Source organism: Astatotilapia calliptera, chromosome 7, assembly GCF_900246225.1.
Source record: "Astatotilapia calliptera chromosome 7, fAstCal1.2, whole genome shotgun sequence".
In the NCBI taxonomy this organism is placed as follows: domain Eukaryota; kingdom Metazoa; phylum Chordata; class Actinopteri; order Cichliformes; family Cichlidae; genus Astatotilapia; species Astatotilapia calliptera.
This window is the reverse complement of record NC_039308.1, coordinates 46,261,108-46,283,280: the sequence shown is the minus strand read 5'-3', so window position 1 is coordinate 46,283,280 and position 22,173 is coordinate 46,261,108. Positions and strand designations below refer to the sequence as shown.

General features: G+C 41.6%; 1 protein-coding gene across 8 annotated transcripts in view; it reads right to left on the bottom strand.

Moving 5' to 3' along the window:
• The window catches only part of ppip5k1b (diphosphoinositol pentakisphosphate kinase 1b), a 34,142-nt gene extending 13,475 nt beyond the window's left edge, over positions 1–20,667 (bottom strand). For 2 of the 8 annotated variants that reach the window (XM_026175171.1, XM_026175172.1), the window contains exons 1-25: positions 20,137–20,662; positions 18,929–19,019; positions 18,225–18,310; positions 17,817–17,971; positions 17,574–17,675; positions 17,271–17,432; positions 16,486–16,607; positions 16,218–16,319; positions 15,655–15,741; positions 14,550–14,625; positions 14,114–14,223; positions 13,851–13,874; positions 11,270–11,355; positions 10,877–11,002; positions 8,748–8,792; positions 7,618–7,739; positions 6,651–6,833; positions 6,266–6,407; positions 5,268–5,491; positions 4,858–4,985; positions 4,623–4,737; positions 4,187–4,294; positions 3,955–4,071; positions 3,622–3,762; positions 3,324–3,432 (exon numbers count right to left, since the gene is read on the bottom strand). In XM_026175171.1, the coding sequence (XP_026030956.1) occupies positions 3,324–3,432; positions 3,622–3,762; positions 3,955–4,071; positions 4,187–4,294; positions 4,623–4,737; positions 4,858–4,985; positions 5,268–5,491; positions 6,266–6,407; positions 6,651–6,833; positions 7,618–7,739; positions 8,748–8,792; positions 10,877–11,002; positions 11,270–11,355; positions 13,851–13,874; positions 14,114–14,223; positions 14,550–14,625; positions 15,655–15,741; positions 16,218–16,319; positions 16,486–16,607; positions 17,271–17,432; positions 17,574–17,675; positions 17,817–17,971; positions 18,225–18,310; positions 18,929–19,019; positions 20,137–20,296 (2,923 nt within the window). In that variant the 5' untranslated portion in view covers positions 20,297–20,662. Of the gene's footprint in view, positions 1–427; positions 581–3,323; positions 3,433–3,621; positions 3,763–3,954; positions 4,072–4,186; positions 4,295–4,622; positions 4,738–4,857; positions 4,986–5,267; positions 5,492–6,265; positions 6,408–6,650; positions 6,834–7,617; positions 7,740–8,747; positions 8,793–10,876; positions 11,003–11,269; positions 11,356–13,850; positions 13,875–14,113; positions 14,224–14,549; positions 14,626–15,654; positions 15,742–16,217; positions 16,320–16,485; positions 16,608–17,270; positions 17,433–17,573; positions 17,676–17,816; positions 17,972–18,224; positions 18,311–18,928; positions 19,020–20,136 lie in introns of all 8 variants that reach the window. The other 6 variants (XM_026175164.1, XM_026175169.1, XM_026175166.1 and 3 more) reach the window with 6 other exon arrangements.
• Between the last annotated feature and the right edge of the window lie 1,506 nt (positions 20,668–22,173).

Genomic DNA, 22,173 nt, shown 5'->3' with positions numbered 1-22,173 from the left:
TAAAGAGGATATGTTAACACAACATGCACAGAGAGACAAAACACTTGAGTCCGAGAGGAGAGCGGGTTGATCGGTTAGCGGTCAAGTTGATGTGGAAAAGTATTAATTGTATTCCAGCCTGCATGCTCAGCATTTACTACACAGCCAATCCCTCTGCTGTCAAATCAGTGCCCTTGCTGCCCATTCTTGCGGGGCAAAAATCATTAGGAGAAACGATGCAATATATTACAGCTGCTGATTTGTTTTGATCTGAAGGGGAAAAAAAATGTCCCCAAAAATCAATAAGATGAATTTAGGAGCAAAAAACACAAAGTAGGAAAGAAAAAAAACAAGACTTTTCAAAGCCAGGAAAAAAAAAAGCTTTTCAAATGGATACAGATGAAAAGACCAGCTCCATGCGAGAGGACAGAGAGCGTGGTGAACGTACCAAACATGCCACTCTTGCACGGCAAACTGCCGGGGGACAGAGGAGGCTTCGGGTGGTGGTGACGGTGGTGTGTGCGGACGTAGTCCCGAAGGTTGGGGGCGCTACAGGACACCCCGAGGGCTGAGGCACTGAAGAGGCCAGAGCAGAGCGAGCCTGTGTGGAGGAGCCGTGGGAGTGCGGGGGGGAAGAGGTGAAGGGATGGGTGAAGTGGACATGTGAAGGGTGAGAATTTTTTTTATATATATTTTTTAATTACACACTAAATGGTGTGGCCCAAGAGTGTGTTTGTGCTTTGGGAAAAATGAGTTTACCTGTATGAACACCCTGCAAACAGATATTTATTATATAGATTTGATAAAGTTTATAATAGAAGGAAAATACCTAGATGACACGCAAGCTTTAAGGTTTTTCAGAACAGTGACTCAGTGTGTAAGACCCTTGTGTGAGTGATGTGTGCACATGCACAGAACATGTGGGTTTCCTATACGTCACAATAGCATATCAAGCAGGCTGAGAGTGGAAATGAGTTTTAGACTTGCTGTACACGAATAAAACAAACTAATCCTCATATTCGTAGGACAAATTCAATGTCCAAAGACTTTAAATGAATATTTTATTTAAATATTTGAAACACCAACTAAGCGTTGTGTTAACGGAGCGTCAGTGTGCTGATGGAGAACTGTGACCTCAGCAACGCAGCACACAACAAACTGAATGGCTCCACTCAGAGAGGGTTTAAAACATTAGTGTAACGTGGACATAAAGCCAACTGCTGCTTTCAAACGTGATAATTAAGCACCGAGCAGCACGACGATCGGTGCATTATACAGAAAGGGGCACGTTAACCTACTGTAGCGATGTGACATTTAAAACAATAAGGATTTTTAAAGGACCATCACTCATTCCCTGGTGATATCCAGCAGTAAGAAGTGACGCGGGTTGATGTACGCTAGCCTTTGAAAGCTTTCGATCTCTTGTTTTTTTCCACACCACGACTCCACTCTCTGCTCACATTGTTGGTTTTATGGTTTTCTCCACACGTCTTTATTTAGATGGAAGCATGTCATGCTTGTAAGTGTCACCATGTTAGCAGGTTGTTGGATGTTGCATGTCCTTCAAAAGTCCCTTTATTTAGGCTGAGGTTAAACTACATTCATGGACCCAGAGTGGTCTGATTTGGAACAATTTAAAGAGGTCAAAGGGACCTACACTGATATCTTACTTTATGTATGGGACCAAAAATGTTTTGTTATAAGACTAATAATATTTAGAGTAGATTTTTAAGAATTTGTGAGGGCAGTTTTCTCTAGTTGAAGGAGGAACATGTAACTTATTTATATAGGGACAACTAATGTTAATGAAGACGCTTTTCTTTTAAATCACAGATGTATTCTTTAGCAGGACAACCTGATATCTGGAGTGGTTACAACAGCGCAACATGTCAAATACTTGTAATATTATCATCTGCGTTTGTTTCAACTGTGTGAGCTTACAGCAAATTCAGTTTCTGGCAATATAATAACACTTCTTCTGTTCTGACATCTTTTGATGCTAATGTTGCACAATTAAGGCCTTTACGCACAGAGCGCATTGTAAAAAAACAACAACATGAAATTCAGTTACAAATTTTGGGGATGCCAACTTGGTGAGAAAAGGAAGAAATTGAGATTGTGGATTCATCCATTTCTCACAACAAGGCAACAGCACGGAAAATTTGTATAATTCAATACTGTCTTGAGTTTTGAACTTCGAGCACACATTTGTCAAATGCAGCTAAATGCATTGGTCAGATCTGATTATTCACATGTGAAGATTTGAAGAAAGAAAAAAAAAAAAATCAAACTTCATCCGAAAAAACAAATGCAGCAAACTGGTCTCGTGAATAGTTAAGAATAGGTGTATACTCAAAGGTGACCTGTTACTGTATGCTCAGTTCCAACCTTTTTACCCCACAGCTGCATACGGCGGACGGGGTTTTGGCTTAATCCTGCTGGGCAGGCATCGCCGTAGGATTTTGAAATTAATACCACAGCTGTGTCTACCAGGAGGCTGAGGGGTAGAACTGGTGGTCACCGGTATTTTTATTCTTGGCCTCTACTAGAGATGCTTTGTATAATTCACTGTTAAAAATAATAATTTATCTTATACTGGTCCTCGGTCCAGCTCCTCAGTTCATCCACTGTTTTAAACAAAAAAGTTTTGGTTTAGTTTAGTTTTTGTTTTTTTTGCTCCCTTCTCCTTCCCTTTCAGCCAGGCTTCTTCTGATTGGCTGCTATTCACAAACACCTGAACTTTGGATTATCAGCACATATGCTGACCACATTATTTGGAGCAGGGATTTGAGTTATTGAGTCTCTGAGTCTCCAAGTCACTATATGACAATATTAATAATCTTTACTAATTATATTAGTTTATGTTAGTCAAGTCAATATCAGTTATAGTGACATTAAACAAAGAAAAGGCAAACATTAGTAACTAGAGAGTCGGGTTTTGTTTGACTATGAAGGTATTAGCATGTTCACCGTGTTGTCACCTTATCACCTAGAGAGGAGAGGAACACGTCTTTGATCACCATATGTTCCTGCAGTTGGCTGTGAACATGACTCTTCCCCGCTGACCTCTGGCCAGCATAGTTTGGATTCTGATCCTGTTCGGCTGCCGCTAAGCTAAACTAAGCTGGGGTGGACGCTATGTGAAAGAAACGAGGGACAGACTGAAAGTGAAATGGAAAAGTGGGAGGGTGAAGGGGGTAAAAAAGTCACAGCTGCAGCTCGTGATGAAGAGGAGGCGCAGTGATGACGGCTGGAAATGAATGAGCGGTGAGGCCATGAACGCAGATATGAACACAGCGAAAACACACATTCTCCCACACTTGCTCCAAAAATTAGATCCCTACCTAAGCCACTGGCTGGTTTGATCTCAGGAGACTGGCGTGAGCAGGATATGAAGAGTCGATGGGATGTGCAGCCTTTGGCGGAATGAGTGGGGGAGGTTTCAGAGAGGACCTGAGTGGGGCCAAAGAGACCAGGGATTAATACTGATATCCTCAACATATTATTCAGGGACCTGATGTTTAATGGTTGCTTCAAGAGCATCATCGCACTTTTAAAATGACAGGCAAAAGTGTCAGAAGAGCTAGTTCACACCCAGACCGCATTTTGTCATTTTAACACTGAACTCTGGCAGTCTGGTACCTCCATGGAGCCAGTCTTGCGGTTCCGAATCATGGGAGACCTTCGCTGAATGTTGATTGGATCAGAGACTTGAAGTGCCTGGTCCGGCTCATCCTGAGAAAGGTCCTCCAGACTGCCCTGATTAGGCTTCTTGTCTTCATTCTAATTGGTCAGAGAAGAAAGAAGTGACTGACATCTCTGATCAACAAAACACACCTGATGTCGACACACAACTACAAGGGAGATTTTTATTTTTTAAAACCTTAAATGGCCTCTTGGCTGGTTTGAAACTGAAATTTTTCACATTTTTAGACAATTTTCAACCAGCAATATGAGTGCGGTATGGTCACACACCTCTGAGGAGGCCGGCCGGAAGCCGAATCCAAGAGGAATAGTCTCTTCATCTTCACATCCTTTTACTCCTGGACTGAAGTGAAGCTCCACATGGAAGCGCTCCTCTGAGGAGGGGTCCTGCTCAGCACACAGACACAAATATACAAAGGAGGCTGCGTAAAGGAGCCTGCAATCCTGCAAAAGAAGCTGCAGTTTGGAGGAGGAGGTATGTGTTTCATTTCATCCTGCCCACCTTGTTGTTGTCTTCGTACAGCATGATGACTATCTGTGTCATATAGTTGAGTTCAGTCACAGCGCTCAGGTAGTCCATTGCTTGCTTCCACTGCTGGTCCTTCTCCTCCTGATGTGCAAAGACAAGCAGATGTAAAATTAAAGCCAATGAGTGAAACACCACAGATCTGTGAAAATTCATGCAAGGGCAAGGTAAACATCAGTTCTACAGTCCAATTTAGACATAAGCGTTCAATTAACTTAGAACTACAGTTCAGCTTAGTTTTATTAGAACAAGTCACTGAAGTCATCTTCAAAAAGCCTTCTGTCTTGGAAGGAATACCCTCTGCAATAAGTGCAACGCTACAAAAGCTCTGTTCTGGCAATTCGCCCTCTGAATGTGCACATGCACACCTGCAGAAAATCAAAAAGTCAAAGGTGACAAAACCACTGCATACATTCAGCAGGCCTCCGTAGCGGAAGATGCTGAGCAGGGAGTGAACGTGGCTCTCACTCGTGAAGTAGAGGCGTGTGCGGACGTGACGCCCAGGAGACATGACACCCCGAGAATACCTGAACACCAGGGCGGAGGAAGAGACACAAGTGAGTAACACAACACCTGTAATACTTGTTAATACATGTATGCATGTGGCTTATAAACATGTGCGCTTCAGTAGTGTTCTGTATTCTCACAGAGGGTGCAACTTGTTGACAGCCTCGTCCTCATGGGTCCTTTGCAGGTCCAGTTGGATTTTCTTCATCAGGGGAACACAATAAGCCTGGGCGATGTCCAATTTCTCTGCTCTGTTGATGCCATACTCCTGATGTCAATGAACAAGGGGGCAATCCATTAAAATACCATGTTTTTGCATGTTATTTGTGACAAGTCACTTTAATTCAGAAGACATGTTAATGAATAGAGGGTTGATTTGAACCTTGCTCTCGCTGGTAAGGTTTTCTGACTAAAGCATGACATTTTAAATGCGCCATTGGAATAATGTTGCTACATCACTCATTACTAATGCCAAATTTGTGCAAAATTTAAAAATAAGTGCTGGGCAGCACTTGGAAAAAATGCAATTAAAGACACTGATGTGATTTACCTGTGGTATGACTATATCAGCCAGAGCACGGGACAGTCTGAAAAGTTCCCGCGTGTCCTCCAGGTCAAGAGAGGCATTATGCTGAAGGTCATATTTGATGCAGTCGTAGATATCTGGGATCTTGCTGATGTCGTAGCGCCCATTCTTCATGCGGAAGTCTCTCTCCAGCTTAGACCAGCGCTGTAGCATCAACTCCAACGTCTCGCTGTGGTAAAGCTGTAGGTCTGGAGAAAAAAAAAAAAAATTAAAAATACAGCGACTAATTTTATCATTGTCGTAAAAAAAACCCTAACTATAAAAGATTTTTAAAAAGGTTCTTGAATATTAATTCTCCAGCTTTCTGAAGGTTTTCACACATTTCTGCTTGGGACATTGACATTCTACAGCCACCTGCACAACAGGGTGGAGGCTCTGTCATGGCTCTGGATTTCAGGCACTGGTGTCAGAGATCTTGTTGAAATCATGAATACAGAAAAAACACCCTCAGATTTTTATTAATGCAAAACCACACGGAAAGCATTTTATTTGCAACGGCTTCACTTTTCAGCATGAAACCATGGGAATCACACTGCCGATGTAAGAAGGCAGTGTAAGAAGCATAACTGGATAGAAAAAAACAAAAAACAAAAACACACTATTGAGCAGGGCGGGATCATCTTATCAGAGAACAGAACAAAAAGCAGCCAACATCCAAAAAAGAGCTTTGAATGTCCTTGAAGAAGCCTGGAGAACTATTCCTGAAGACTTCTTAAAGAAATGACAAGAAAGCTGGCTAACCTCATGTTTCAATAAATAACTCCACATGGTTCCAATTTTTCTACCAGAATATAAAGAAATGAGGGGTGGATCAATTTTGAACTCCATATATACACACTACAGTTACAAGCTTTTCTGCATCAGTCTTATTCATACATAACACCAGATGACTAAAATAAATACTGAGGGTTTAAAGACAGTAAAACATTTTAAAAGGCAGCCTTTCTGCAGGTTCTCAGTACCTGCAGACTTGGGGTCCTCCAGTCTCTTTCGGATCTGCGATGTAAGGCTCTGGATGAGGGCATACACCTTGTCACAGGTTTTGACTGGATTCTCTATGACCTTCATGGAGTTCACCAGTGACGGACTGCCAGTCGGAGCCAACTGGGACACGATAGAAGCAGAAGTAAATAGATAACATGTTCTGCCAAACACGACGCATGAGATTATGCCAGAAAAGACGGTCAATATATGTATGAGCAGTTGCAAAATTCTTTGGATAATCCAAATCTTATCTGGATTAAGAGGCACATTTAACTGTTTAAACTAACTGGAGACTTTACTTGCAAACAAGAAATTGCCTCATACAGCTTATCACTAACTGAGCAATTCCATGTGTGACAACACCTTTTGGTAGTCCTGCTCTGTAAAGTCCTGGTCCTTTTGCATGATCTCATGCAGCCTGGCTTTCACTTTCTGCTGGCAGTCAGTCAGAGAATCGCTGTCACTGTCCAGCAGTCCGTTCATGTTGGCACTCTTTACCATTTGAACCAGGATGGGCGTGAGCTCCCCTTCTAGAGCCAGAAGACCCTGCAGACATGCATCAGATTTGAAATGGTTAAAAAATTACATAAATATGTGAGGGTTAAGTCGTGACGAGTAACCCGAAGCAAACAAGGTAGATGAGTCCATTCTCATCACTACGCTTGTCTTGTCATTCATAACCTTAACTAAATGGTAAATGGCCTGTATTTGTATAGCGCTTTACTAGTCCCCATGGACCCCAAAGCGCTTTACATATCCAGTCATCCACCCATTCACACACACATTCACACACTGGTGATGGCAAGCTACATTGTAGCCACAGCCACCCTGGGGTGCACTGACAGAGGCAAGGCTGCCGGACACTGGCGCCACCGGGCCCTCTGACCACCACCAGTAGGCAACGGGTGAAGTGTCTCGCCCAAGGACACAACGACCGAGACTGTCCGAGCTGGGGCTCGAACCGGCAACCTTCCGATTACAAGGCGAACTCCCAACTCTTGAGCCACGATCACCCCTAACTAATGTTGTTTCTATTTTTGGGATAAATTCTCAACCTGTCTCAAACTCTTCAAACAGACCATTCCTCTGCAGATGATCAGTTAGCCGTTTTACAGCCATCACACTTCTGTGTTTAATATTGAGCAGTGGGAACATAAATTCCACACTGGCCAGGAAAGCAAGCCAAGTGGCTCCAATTTATGGCAAACAAGTGGGTCTTGTTCATGCAAAGCTGCTTTAAATGCTCTCCTCAAGCTCCATCAGAATCGCTTAAGTACTAAAGTAACATTTATATGAAGAGTTTAGTCTTCCAATACAGTGACATAGTTACCTTGGCAAAAGCAGCAGCCGTCATCTGCACCCTTCCTTCGTCAGAGGCGTAGATCTTCAGGTCATGGCGGTAAGTGCTGTGCAGGCGCAGGAGGCCACAGCCAGGAAACCCGGCATAGTCACCTGTAGAATTGAACACAGAGTGGAGCGCCACAGTTAACTGGCATGATTACAGCACTCAGATGTACAGTACAACACATTTTTTCCCTTTCCTTTTCTTTTTTAAAGAAACGACTGAGTCGGTGAGGTAGTTGAAAGAATAGAGAAAAACAAATTTTAGTTTTGATTGTACCCAATAGTAGCAAAGATTTCCATCAAATATTGCACAACGGGCCAGTACAGCACATGTGCGAGTGCAACATCACTTTCAGTTCAAATGCATCGGCTTGTCAGATTTTAATAGGGTTCGTTTCACTTAAATGTGAACTTAAATGTTGTTGTTTAAGCTGAATATAAAATGAAGTGAAAGTGAAGTGAACTGAAGTTTTAGTAGTCTCCCCAAAATTTGTGACAATAACTCCCCTGCAGATGAGATTAAATATCCTAGATTACCTCTCTTTGAAAACAGACCAAGTCTTTTAACATTCCCAGTATGCCATGTTAATGTAGGGGGTGGATGCAAACTAACGCTACAGATCAAATCACACTGATGCTTCATGCATTTCTCTTCTGCAGGTAGCCTGACACTGCATCGCCATGCCTCATTTGACAGAGATCAGCAAATCTGGGACGTGATGAAGACATATCCCTGTTTAAAGCTTAACACAGGCCAAAATAGATTTTTATCAAACAACATCTCAACAACTCGTGAAAAAAAATGCAGTAGGATTAGTGTGAGATGATGCGCGTTAGCTTTGAAAAAGAAAAGCTCCAGTCACTTTAGCTGCCCACATATGTACGGGCAAGTGACCTAAACAGTGTCTACATTGGAGGATCATCTTGGAAACACATCGACACAAAATAAAGCAGTCCACAGCAATCTGATACAAAACAGGACTAGTCGCCATGTGAAATTAACCAAAATCATGATGATATGAGGAGAGAGCAGACCACGTTAGTGGACGGAGCGACAAACGCTCAGAATGACAGAGGAGCGGAAGAGCGGTGATATCCAGGAAACCCTTCTCTTACCAAAGTCAATAGGGGAATCGCAGCCAAGGGACCGGCGATTACCGGCTAGTAGTTTACATAGAGCAACAACAACAGAGAAGAGCAGAGTTAATCGACAAAACTTGTGGTGGAGAGAAAGAAAGGATTGAAAACAGTGGCTGGGATGAGACAATTGTCTTCTTTTTATAGATAAAAAAAGAAGCAACACAAGGTCTACTTTTAGTTCTGCTTCAGGTTGGTTTTCTTTATAGTTTGAGTTTTGCATGCAGCACAAAACAAACCTTTAGGTAGGACAGGTGATGACTAAAATTGTAAGACCCTACAGGAAATAACGTCAAGAAAAGCCTGCAGCTGACTTCTTACTGCTCAATCTGAACAGAGAGAAATTAAAGCTGCTTTTCTGTTTTAAAACACTTTGAACAAAACCCATTTTGGGTGTTCTCAGATGAGGCCACACCTAACTGCAGGACAACTTGGTACAGCCTCTAGGTGGCAGTGCGAGCAGCATTTTCAGCTTAGGTACTGTTACGGTTTAAAAAAAAAATAGAAAAAAAAATATTGAATGTCATGAATTTAAATCAGTACTTTAAAAAAAATGTGTAAGCAGTTCTTTCCCCCCCCCCCATAGTTGAGGCTACACTTCAATCCAGCACAATGGCTACGATGCAAGGTTACAGCAGTCTTACGTGAATTATTTCTTTATTAAAGTTATATCTTTATTGAATTTTATTAGAGTGGGACACATCAGTATAATTGAATCTACAACACTATAGGAATGAATAGAGCCAAATTAATACCTCTGAGTGTGTCAGTAAGAAGTAGTTATTATTACGAGTGTAATAATGAATTTTATAGCTCAAATGACTGTATTGGCTTCGATTTTACATGTGTACCTAATAAATCATCCACTGACTGCATTTCTGTTTAGATCCTCTGTCCTGATACTGTTAGCCTTCACTAGAGTTGCAGCTCAGCATCTTTGCTTAATCTCAACAACCTTTCACATCAGACTGTTTAAGCCAGTGTTGACAGTATACTCTTAAATCCAGGTCATAATTCCTGCTTATTGTGGTGCAGACCACGTGATCTTCAACAGAGAGAGTTCACTCTGTTATGGAGCAGCAGTTTGTTCGAACAGTTTTAAAGCCTTGAGGTAAAAATGTGACTTAATGTCCTCAGAAGGTGTCTGCAAGACATGAGTGATTGTACTGAAGTGGCAAGATTAGTCTCATTAATTTTTCCACCTGAAACTAAAGATTATTTTACTACCAATTAACTGCAATTTCTTTAAACTTAAAATGCTTGTTCCATTTAAAAGAAATGAATTAATCTTTTTATATATAAACAGTGTAACTAGGTCACCAAAGTCCTTCATCCCTATCATTGTTTTCCTTATCTTCTGTCTCACTGTTACAGCACTGGCTGTTCATACTAAACCTGGCCAAACATTTTCTGGTGTTTGCTCTGTACGATATTGACAACAGTGAAATTTTTAATTTGATTGTCTTTGGGACAGCTTTGACTGTGAGCACAGAAGCCCCCCCCCCATTGTTTACACCTTTTTCCTTGCAAGTCCAGGCCAATCACAGCAAAGTTTACTTAAAGTTTACTGCCATCTGCAGATGAGCTAAGAAGAAAAATGTGCAGTCCATCATTACTTTAGGCATCAGTAATTTTTATTTACAGATGCTGTGCATGCAACTCCTCAGTTCACTTTTCAGTAAACTTTAGAGATTTGCTACGAGTAGCCTTTCTAATGTTTTTTATTTTTATTGCTACAATCTAAGATGTCCCACACTATAATAATATTGTATATAATTGTTGTTGAGTAACACTTTAAAGTTCCTGCTCTTGGCAACAGTGAGTCAGCAATCTTTCTACAACATCACAGCCACAAATGACAATGAGTGGGATAAAAAGACTGCAGCGGCAGCTGGAAGCCTGAAAATCTGGCTTGTCAACTCTAACATAGCCGTTTCAGCCTGACCTCTTTTCACACAGTGCATGTATGACTCCTATCATGTGTTGGCACTGCAAACGGTGCCGTTTTTAGAAATTACAAAGGAGGACTGAAAAATGACACCAGAGCAGAAGGCGTGAGAGCCGTTGTAACGACATCTTATAGGCTAGAGCATGTGTCTGGCTGGTACCTTGACCTCCGGGGTACATGCAGCGAAAAGCCCTGCCCAGCTCCTCAGCCTGAACCCGGCCTGCAGGCGTCAGCTCCCCACCCCACTTCAACACCAGCAGCAGAGATGGGCCATCCTTCTTAGAATCTGAAACAAGAAGCAGAAAGTTTAACATTTGATTTTTCTTTATATATAAATAATCAAAACTCTTTTTTTCTGTAGCCATACTGACAAATAATGTTGTCCGTGGTGAGGTGCAACCAAAACACTGAAGGCGAGGCTCCAAAACACAGTTACTAACTGATGACTGATTACACTGACATTCACTTCCAATCACCATTCGTGTGTATTTGTTTACATATAATTTATCGCTGTGACCCAGCACACACAACAATCGGTGTCCGAGTACGATACCTTCTTCCTCACTGGATGCTTTAGGTTTGCCATTCCGCAGGTAGGTGAGCTGGACTTTCCTGTTGATACCTGAGAAATGACCATACCTGGTGGGGGGGATGAACACACACACCATCAAGCAAACACAACAAAGTTTCATATGTATGCAGTGAGACAATCGAATAGATTTCATCTCAAATCAACGAGTTTCGTCCAAATGTTTAGCAGCAAACACACGTCTGACTTTCATTCCATGTTTATGACAAGGCGAGCTTAAGAGAGATAAGACCAAGGCAACAACTTTCAATGACACAACGATCATACACTCTGCTACAGTAAGCACTACTATTAGCAGTTGTTTCAGTCACTTTGGAGGTAAATATTTACTGCAGTTCTTTGTAATTGCGTATCTGTGTGTAAGCACATGAGAATGTGAGCAGGAGCAAAAGGACCACCCAGAACAATCAGACAGGTGGGGCTTATTGGATTAAAATGCAGTATTGGAGGATGCAACAAAGTCTATAAATAATAAGGGAGGAAATAAGGGAAAGCAGGTGCAGACGCTTATAGAAATGTGGAAATGTGGTTTGGTCTCATCTGCGTAGCTCCACATGATTTTAAAGTGGCCAGCTCCCTAGCTCTGTGTCTTAATGGAAGCAACATGATCACTGTTTATAGCTTTTTTAGATTGAAAAAGCAGGATAGCTTACACTACTGCATAAGCTCACAGCACGCGTATAGATGCCCTTCAGACTTAAGGGCCTTGCTATGCAACGCTTGATCACTGTACATGAGCTGGCTTTCCTCTCTACTTCACTGACAGTTTAATTTTATATTTATTCATCAAAAGTCAAAAACTGCAGTTCCTCTAGTACAGGGGTGTCAAACATAAGGTCTGGAGGCCAGAATCGGCCCATCAAAGGTTCCAGTCTGGCCCAGTGGATGGAAAAAGGAGAGTATAAAATTTGGAGTTTTAACCGCGTTTTTATAACCTCATTACCGGTAGTAAAAAAGCTGTAAAAGACCTCCTCTACGGCCATTCACACGGCGCCAAAGTAAATAAGTAAGTAATTAATAGATAAACAATTAACTGAGAGAAAGCCCCCCCCCCAAACAAACAAGCAAACAAAAAAAACCAAAAAAAAAAAAACAGGACATTTTCTGTCTATTAACAAAAACAGGACAGTCTGGGCAAATGAACTAGGAGACATTTAATCCTCCACATTCATTTCTTTCAGTCCAAACAGTCCAAGCCCAAAGAGTGCTGATAGATGTCTTTATCCTGTAGAAGAACTAAAACGTATTGTTGAGACTGCACTTCTTGTTCTTATAATTAAATGCCTAACGAATTAAATGTGTAGTTAATCTTCCTTACACCAGCAGAAAAGGGTGCTGGTCTGGCCCACTTACATCAAGGTGTAAAATTAGTTGACATAAAATGCATAGCTTCACAGCCTGCCAGAAAACACTATAGTCCTGGCCTCAGAATCGTCACAACAGATTTCCTAACAACTCTACAGTTGATGAATTTCTTTAAAACAACTTTGTTACTGGAAACATGGGTGTGGCTGCTTTAACTGGCAAATGTGCCGACATGTAAGGCTGTAGTCGACCGGTGTCTACCAAGTCTCAGCTAAACTAATTAGAGACACTGAAATGGACCGCCCTGCCGTCTTAGCGTCGGTGGTGCTTTCTGGAGCGCTTTTAATGGAATCATCTGAAAAATGATAAACCCTGCTGTGTGGTACTGTCTGTCTAAGACTGTGCTCCAGTCTTCTTGAGTGAAAGTCTAGCATTTTATTAGACTGTTACTACAAACTAATTTGCACATGTGTGCATCTTTGCATTGCACTTGCACAGTTTATGAATGCAGCTTGCCAATCAAGCTAGCTAGTGTTATTGGATAACTGAGTACTTCACCCTCTCATCCAAATGTGGTAAACCTCTGGCTTCAAAAAACAAACATAGCGTCAGGCAAAATGTTACCGCTGAGGCTTAAAAATGGTGATGTCACTGCGTTTAAACAGCCAGTAGTTTGAACGGTGCTTTTCTTGCAAATTTGACCGTCCCTGTCTTTCTAATGATTTTTAATGTGCTCCTGTGCAGAGTACAGCGCCATCAAATTACCAGAATGCAGATCTGAGGCGGGAGGAAGGAAGACATTAGGAGGTTTAGAGTGTAGCTGACAGGTGGTGAGGAAAGCATGCACACGAAGTAGCACCACACACAGACACACGCTGATTTACACACACAGAAACACAGTGAAATAATCAGAGACATTTGACTGTGTATGTGTCTGACGTTAATAGCTACAAATGAATGAATTTTAATGGAAATTAAGTCGACAGTTAGCGTACAAAACATTAGAAATATCTTCCAAATGCCTAATCTTAAAATGCAATAACTAATCCATCTTCTGCTTCCTTTATTTTTTAATCAGTGAAATCTGAGGGGAAAAAAGTTTCACAGAGTTTTGGTCTGCCTGAAACATAAAAAGATCTGTAATATTTCTAATATTTTGTACACACAGTCTAGGTTGGCTAAAGAAAAGGAGGCCAGTAAAACCTCATCCTTTACAAGTGAGAAGGGAGAGGGTGCGTACTGATTGTCATTCAAGCTGGATTCCCTTTTGAGAGAACAGATGGGTGAAGAAGGGAAGGATGGGTGGGTGGGAAAGAGGGATAGAGGAGGGAAGAAAAGATAACGCAGTTAAAGACAAGCCAAGAGGGAGGGAGCGTCTTCATGGTAAAGGTGTCTGTTTGTGAGTATGAGAAAGTCTGCTGATCTGCTGATGACTGAGATGACAGGAGGGTGATGAGTGATGATATGTGTGTGTGTTTGTTTTCCAGGTGAAATGTCACTCACATTTCCAGAACAGTCTTAAGCTGCTCCAGTTTGGACTTCTTCTCCTCAATCTCACAGTCAGTATGCTGACCCAGTTCGACCAGGAGCAGGCGAGCGATGTCCAGCACTTCCTGGAAGCACAGAGGTTTTTACCTTTAAACTCGAGTGCTGGTGAAATATTGGAGCTTGAGCTGCACGCAGTGATGGCATGAACGCAGTGTGCAAGACGGGATTTAGACAGCGGAGTGTAAATATTTAGACAACAAGACAATGAAGGTTTGTGGTCCATGATGATGATAACGCTTAATATGTGGGAATGTTTAACAGTACTTTATTATTCTTAAAGGATTCAGTCATAATCAGTCAAAACAAACAAACAAACAAAAGAAAAACAAATATGCAAATAAGAGACAGCCTGGGAAAAAAGAAGCAGGAGATTATTAGTGTTGTCTCTCACCTGCAGCTGCTTTGGTTTTTTGAGTTTTAGCTTTCCTGTTTTATATCCTCCGTACTTTTCAAACAGTTCAAAGAAGCTGGTGAAGGATAAGCAGAGGAAAAAAAATCAGAAAATAATTAAAAAACAAAACATTTATGTTAAATGTTTATCCAACAAAAGTTCGCAAAGAGCTGGAGCCCATTCTATTTATACAGTGGACAGGTCACCAGTCCATCATTGGGCCAACAGAGTGACGTGTGCACGCATGCACGCACGCACTCTAGACGGAGCGGCCTGAGGAAACCAATGCAGGCACAAACAGAAAAGCAGACAACCAGGAGGTTTGCAGACAGCAGACACTGCCATCATTGACCCAGAGTTAAAGTTTCTGAGGGGAAGTTCTTGAAATAAAATGCACAGCAACATTCAACAGTGGCTGCCCAATTCAAAGCCGCGAGTGAGCATTAATTCTGTGAGGTAGCTTATAAACTTGTTGTTACCATCTGTTCTCTTCTATATTACTCCTTGAAAGTCTACTCAGAGCAATGCTTCGGGAAGTCTTTCAGGCTTATAAAACAAAATGACTGAGTGAGCATCATAAGCTGGTCTCTGCCTATGCAGCCACACACGGAGAAACCTGGAAACTACTCTGACTAATCATCAAACCATATCTATATTAATATCTACTGACGTGTCAAAACTCATTATGGGTACAGGAGGGGGAAGGTCATCAAATGTCATCCTCTAAATGTGTTAATTTCATTCTGTGGAAAATAAATCTAATTGTTTCCACAGTCCCTTTAATAAATTATGCTTCTTGTAAATCCTGTAAATAGATGTTTCTATACTATAATTTACTCATGACAGTGAGCTGTATCTGTTATCTCTTAACAACACAAGGTTTACTTTTTTCATGTTAAATTATGTATATATGGACACGCTCATGAGTAAATTATGGGATGGGGAATATATCCAGTACACAAATGTTTTCCCTTGTCTTGTTTATTTTTCCACATATACAGAACTTTATTATAAATTTTTGTACTTTAAAAAAACAAAACTAAGCATTAAGTTGTATGAACAGGGAAGAAGGAAGACAACTCAAGGCTTAGTCTGAGCGACTCACAGAGGATGGCGGACTTCCATTTTCATCTTTTGCTTTGGGGTGCGGTCTCCGTGTCGGATAATGGCGATAACACAGCGCAGCTCCATCCTGAAGAAATACAAAAATGAGGCAAAACACACCAGAGACTTCAAACAGACGCTAAACTGAGTTTGGGATCTCAGTGGACCCAAGCAACCATCTGTTAATGTGTTGTGTCATTTTCCCATAACTACTTTTTTTCCCTTAAGAATTATTCTGGGAATCCTTTGAGGATTTTGCATAATCCCATCTGGGAATAATTTTAAGTGAAGGCTAAAACGAGAAATGAAAAATGGAACTTATTATCCCGTGTAGTACTAAGCAACAAAATTTTTTTAATTAAATAAAATAAAAAACTAATTTATGTTTTCATTATTTTTGCACTTAAAAATATTTTTAAGTGCAAAAATATTTTAACATGTCCCTTAATTAAAAAAAAAAATCATTTAAGGAATTTATAAGACAAAGACGTGTAGTACACACAGTGGGCCGTTCAACAACATCTTTCCTCAGAATTAGTTAATCTTTTGTTTTTCTCTACATACATGGTTCCTGAGGTTGTTGGGACGATGGGGATGTCTTCAGCCTCCATGGGGATGGACCAGGGGATGTGGAGCTGGGGGGCTAACTCCCTCATTACCATATTCCTGGAGATGTCGAGAAAAGCAGAAAAACAAACAAAATGACTAAATGCGAAGCAAAGCTCATTCCATCAGCTCTTCCTTGTGCTAATCAATCCACGGCTGTTTGAAATTGAGCATGTCCATCTAAGTCACAGTCCAGTGTTTAACACAGTATAGCAGCGACACCTACCCCAGGACTTTGGCACAGTCGTCGTAGTATTTCATGGAGTTTTTGACAAAGCTGAAGCCGTTAACGTCACAGACAAACGAATGGCCATTGGCTCTGAGCAGGTCGAACCCACACACTGTTTGCTATAATCACACAAGCAAAAGCATTAAAGCCGGTTCACAGTGCATGAGAATGTAGTTAGCCGCTGAGCAGAAAACACATTCAAACAACTAAACAGGTGAAGTAGGATTTTCATTTTAATTAATTTGGTGACATTGGACATAAAGAATGTGCATATGTGTTGTTTTCCACTGGATAGAAAATAGAGCAACTGAGAAGCCGTTTTAAGATTTCATTACGGGAACAAAATGCTACATTTCTCCAAATAACATTAAATTTCTTAGCAGTAATACATTTTTTGTTGCCTTCTGCTGCAGTCATGTGTTTTACTTTGTTCAGAGTGAAGGAGTTTCTTCTATTTATGAGTCGTATAAGATGAATTGTAGGTGTTAGAAGAGTAAGCAGCAGAAAGCAGCTGGTTACTACACTGTGTACTCAAAAAGTGATTTTAGTTCCTTTCATTTATTTAAAAAAAAAAATCTAAGTAGTTTCACCTTTCACTCATCGTTTTCCCCACATCTGGAGACTCTACAAGGGTTACATAAACAGGTGTACAGTCTTTGACCACTCGAGGCACAGGAAGCAGTAAAAATAACAAGAAAGGGACCACGAGACCACGGCGGTTACACGGCTCACAGTGAACACTCACTACATTCACACATGGTGCGCTTGTGCGAGTCTTTTACCTTGAATGCCAGGCAGACCTTGCGGGCCACCAGTTTCTCCATGGCGGTCAGCATGACTGGGTAGCGGATCTCCTTCCCCTCGCTGTCCCTCTCTACCTTCCCATCCAGTGCTGGAGACTTCCTGGCCTCAGCGTGAGCATAGTCCGGGCCCACTGTATAAACCTAAGAAACAGCACAGAGCCAACGACTCAGAAGACGTCTCAGAGCAGATGAAATATTTCATTTGTCTATTCTTGACCAATATGGTAGCTCCCACCACATCAGTTCAACAATGTATAAACCTCAAATAACTATGAACGGTACCTTTACATCAGTGCCATCTGTCGGCATGAACTCCTCGTAGATATAAGAGCCAGTCTTTCGTACACTGCTTTCTGGGGAGTACACACTACTACGGCTCCCTATCTGCAGCAAAGAGAGAGAAAAACACAGAAGAAGAAACCCCCCCCCAAAATAAACATATAGCCACATTTAATGTTCAGCATGTTAAGCTAATTGTCATAATAAAAACATGGTATTTTTTCAGCTTCAGTGATAAACGGGTACCTTTCTGAAGAGTCTTTGGCTTCCTCCTCCGGCAGATGTTGGGTAATAGATGTAGACGTTGTGGTCCTCTGCGCACACTGGTTTCTCCACAAAGGGTTTGTGGAACACCTCCCCATTCACCTCAACTTGGTCCTCCCCCTCCACCAGGTTACACTCTGCACGGGGCAAGACTAAAGCTTTTAAATTCAGGTTGCCAGGAAATAGTTAAAACATACAGAAAAATCTACAGCATTGATGTTTACATATGGAATGAAATTAGTTTTGCTTAAAGATGGCAGTTAATTAGATTACTGATGTTTTCTATGTGATATTCGGTAGCAGAAATCACCACATTTAATATTTACCATGTTATCTTGTGTTCATTCTGTTGAAATGAAAATACTTCTTTAACACAAAGTAAAAGCCCACCTTCAGGATTGTCAGGGTCTCGGTTCAGCACAGCGTAACGAGGCAGGTCGATGCCCTCCTCCTGCAGGATCCGATACACTTCCCTCCTGACATGGAACGATTGGAGTTAGTGAGCCTCCGAGAACAAACGTCACAGTTTATTTAATGTGGCCATGAGCAGTGTATGTATGCAAGAGCTGGGCAAGTCGGAGGGAACATGCAATACATGTGAAAATAGCAATGTTGTTCACATGACACAACCTCTCGCTGCTCTGATTATCCAGGAAAAAACAAAAACAAAGATGCAAACAAATCAGATTCATGAAAGAATTTCACATTTAGAATTTCCCTTTGGCAAGCAAAAGCCGGTGTTAGAGGTGTGGGGGTTTGCATGAGGACCGTGGCAGAGAGCAATGCAAATGTTTGAAAATGATTCCCATCTCTCCTGCAAGCCGCTCCAATGAATGAGCTCACCCTTCAGCTTCACTGACATCAAAACTCTTCCAAGCAAAACAGTGAGTTTGTTTTTTTAAATACATTCTGGAAAATTCAACAGCATCTGATAAATGTACTTTAAGAGTTAAACTGATATTTTAGGAGGACCCTTTAGGCACAGCTGCCACCATTTCACTGGCGGCCACACAGTTGAGGCCTAATTTTAAAACTAGCTAGTTACGTTTTTACATTGTGATAACCTTCAGCTGTGCATGTGTGCTCACACGTACCTATCCTGAATGAAATACTGCATGTTGAGATCATTGATGAGCAGTGGATTCCTGAGTTTGGCATATTCCACTGCTTTGTCCAGAGGGAAACCTAAAAAGTAAAACATATCTTCGTCAGTACAAGCTGGACCGGCATTTAAAAATAATACAGTAATCGAGATTTTTTTATGCTTTGAAAACTCTGGATATACAACAGTGTATGAGTCCTCAAATAAGAGATCAACAAAACTGAATATCTCCTAGATGCAAATGTTGGAAATGTTTTTACTTCAATTCCAAAATGAGCATTTTTAATCAGGAAGTGTTTAAAAGCATTTACAGTTCATTGAAGTTTTAAACAGTCATCACTGAAACCCTCTGACACCCAGGAGCAAAATTATGTCCTTTAATGGCCTCAGTACTTAAAAATATATAAAGATGTTTTTGCTTTCTGTGTTATGAAGTTGGTATAATTTAGCAGGGCCATGTTCAACCTGCTTTTTGAAGATGTGATCAACATGTGAGGGGATGAAATTCTTCAAAAATCTGGAAGAGCAGAAATGACTTTGGGCAATACATGTGAGGTGGTCAAAATAAATGGGTTAACAAACAGGTATTTACAGTCTGCAGTGGAGACACATCTGCAAAAATAATAACACAGGCCTCATAATGCATTCTCATTTGCTCATTAAGGATATCTGCACTCATTTAGATCAAGCAGAGCATTTGATCTAAATGAGTGCGAGTCTGATGCTAAGTCTTAGCATAGATGCTAAGTCTGAAAACTTGGGGGAAAATGCCGCTGTCACATTACATGTGTGACAGAAAATAATGAGAAGTATACAGGATCTACTTTACTGTTTCTCACAAGTCAAACTCTGTCAGAATGGTGAGAAAGTCCTTTTAATTATTACTGTTGCACTATTTTACTGTACTTGCTATATGATCTCTTCACAAAGGACAGTTTTTTCCTGTGTTTACTAATGAACTGATCTGTGGTGAGAAGCATCTCATCTTGTTTAGGTACCCCAAAAAAAAATAAAAAAAATAAAAAAAATAAAAGCAGAAGAAGAAGAAGACATGAATCACAAAAAGTAAAGAAATAAAAATAGCGTTTCAAATCTAACTTAAACCAGGTAAGGTTTCAACCCTAATATCCCCCAGTCATGTCTCCCTCCCACCTTCGCATTTCTCCTCATGCAACAGATGCTTCGGTTTGCAATTTTTACCTTTGGAGTGGAAGGAGATGAGGCAATCACAGAGGGGCCATTTCTCCACAGGCTCCTCCAGGATGACCTCCTCAGGAAAAATGACCACATCAATGTAGTCAAACTTACAAAGGCGCTCCAAGATCTGAGTCATGGGCTTGGATTTGGATTTCTTTGTCATCGCGCATATGCCGACCACAATCTGTCGCTCTGAGGGCTGGTGGAGCAAGGAAGAGGGCAGAGAAGGTTAAGCTAGAGAAGACAAGAGTCAGTTAACCCTGACAACATGTCTGAGTGGCCGGGCAGTATAAAGATGGGCTTTATTACTTTCACAGTTGGGCAATTCACATTATCACAGCAGCAAAGTGGGCAGAGTAGGAATAAACAGCTGCAGTTTAAGGTAATACCCACAATAATACTATCAAAAAAGGAAAATGTGCACTATACAAGTATGTATAGCGAAGCCATGTAGTGGGCAGCATTAACTGAACTATCACTAACTTTCAGTTCACAGCACAGCTGAAAATTTAAGTTAAGCTAAAGCTTTTTATGTCTCATTAGCATGCTAATCATTGAGCCATCTGCACTGTTGTGTAGAGATCAACCTAATTATTTAAATATTTAGATATTTGTTAGGGTACACATTTATTTATTTATTTTTTATTTTAATTATGGTTATTATTTATTTTACTAAACATCCAAATGACATCTCTCTCCTTCAAAGCAGTAACTGTTAAAAATCAGATGAGCTGAAGCTTTAGTAATTCTAATTCTCTAATTCTTTACAATAAAGAATTATTATCTAAGCTATAGACAGTACTGATTTATGACATCTTCCTCTCCAACTGGAAGCACAGTGCAAGCTCTCTTTCTTCTGTGCTCACTTGATGAGTGAGCAGTGAGGGTTCAGAGTGACCGACAGAGAAATAAGACACCTTCAGTTGCTTCTAAAGTTCCCTCTGACTGTTTATAAGCTCATCACTGGACCCACTTCAGTTTGCCTACCAGCCTGGCATTGGAGCGGATGATGCCGTCATTCACCTCCTACATCGTTCCCTCGCTCACCTGGAGACCGCTGGAAGCACTGTGAGAATCATGTTCTTTGATTTCTCCAGTGCCTTCAACACCATTCTTCCCTCGGTTCTAAAGGACAAGCTGGTGAACTCTGGAGTGGACCATCACCTCACTACCTGGATCCTGGACTACCTCACCGACCGACCACAGTATGTGAGGACTCAGGGGTGTGTGTCGGACAGGGTCGTCTGCAGTACGGGGGCCCCACGGGGAACGGTTCTGGCTCCGTTCCTCTTCACCATCTACACTGCAGACTTCTCCCACAATTCCACCCAGTGCTTCCTGCAGAAGTTCTCTGATGACTCTGCAATAGTCGGCCTCATCACTGATGGGGACGACAAGGAGTACAGAGGTCTGACCCAAGACTTTGTGGACTGGTGCCAGCTGAACTACCTCCAGATCAACGCCAGTAAAACCAAGGAACTGGTGGTAGACTTCCGCAGGCACAAGCATTCTCCACTGCAACCACTGAACATCCAAGGTATGGACATTGAGGCTGTGGACAGCTACAGGTACCTTGGTGTTCATCTGAACAACAGACTGGACTGGACTCACAACTCAGACGCCCTCTACAGGAAAGGGCAGAGCAGGCTGTACCTGCTGCGGAGACTCAGGTCGTTTGGGGTGGAGGGCCCACTCCTGAAGACCTTCTATGACTCTGTTGTGGCTTCTGCTATCTTTTATGGTGTGGTCTGCTGGGGCGGCAGCATCTCTGCTGGGGACAGGAAGAGACTGAACAGGGTGATCCGAAGGGCCAGCTCTGTTCTAGGATGCCCTCTGGACCCAGTGGAGGTGGTGAGTGACAGGAGAATGGCGGCTAAGCTGTCATCCCTGTTGGACAACATCTCCCACCCCATGCAGCAGACTGTGACAGCACTGAGCAGCTCCTTCAGTGGGAGACTGCGGCACCCACGGTGTGGGACGGAGAGATTTCGCAGGTCTTTCCTCCCCACTGCTGTCAGACTCCATAATAAAGACTTTAAC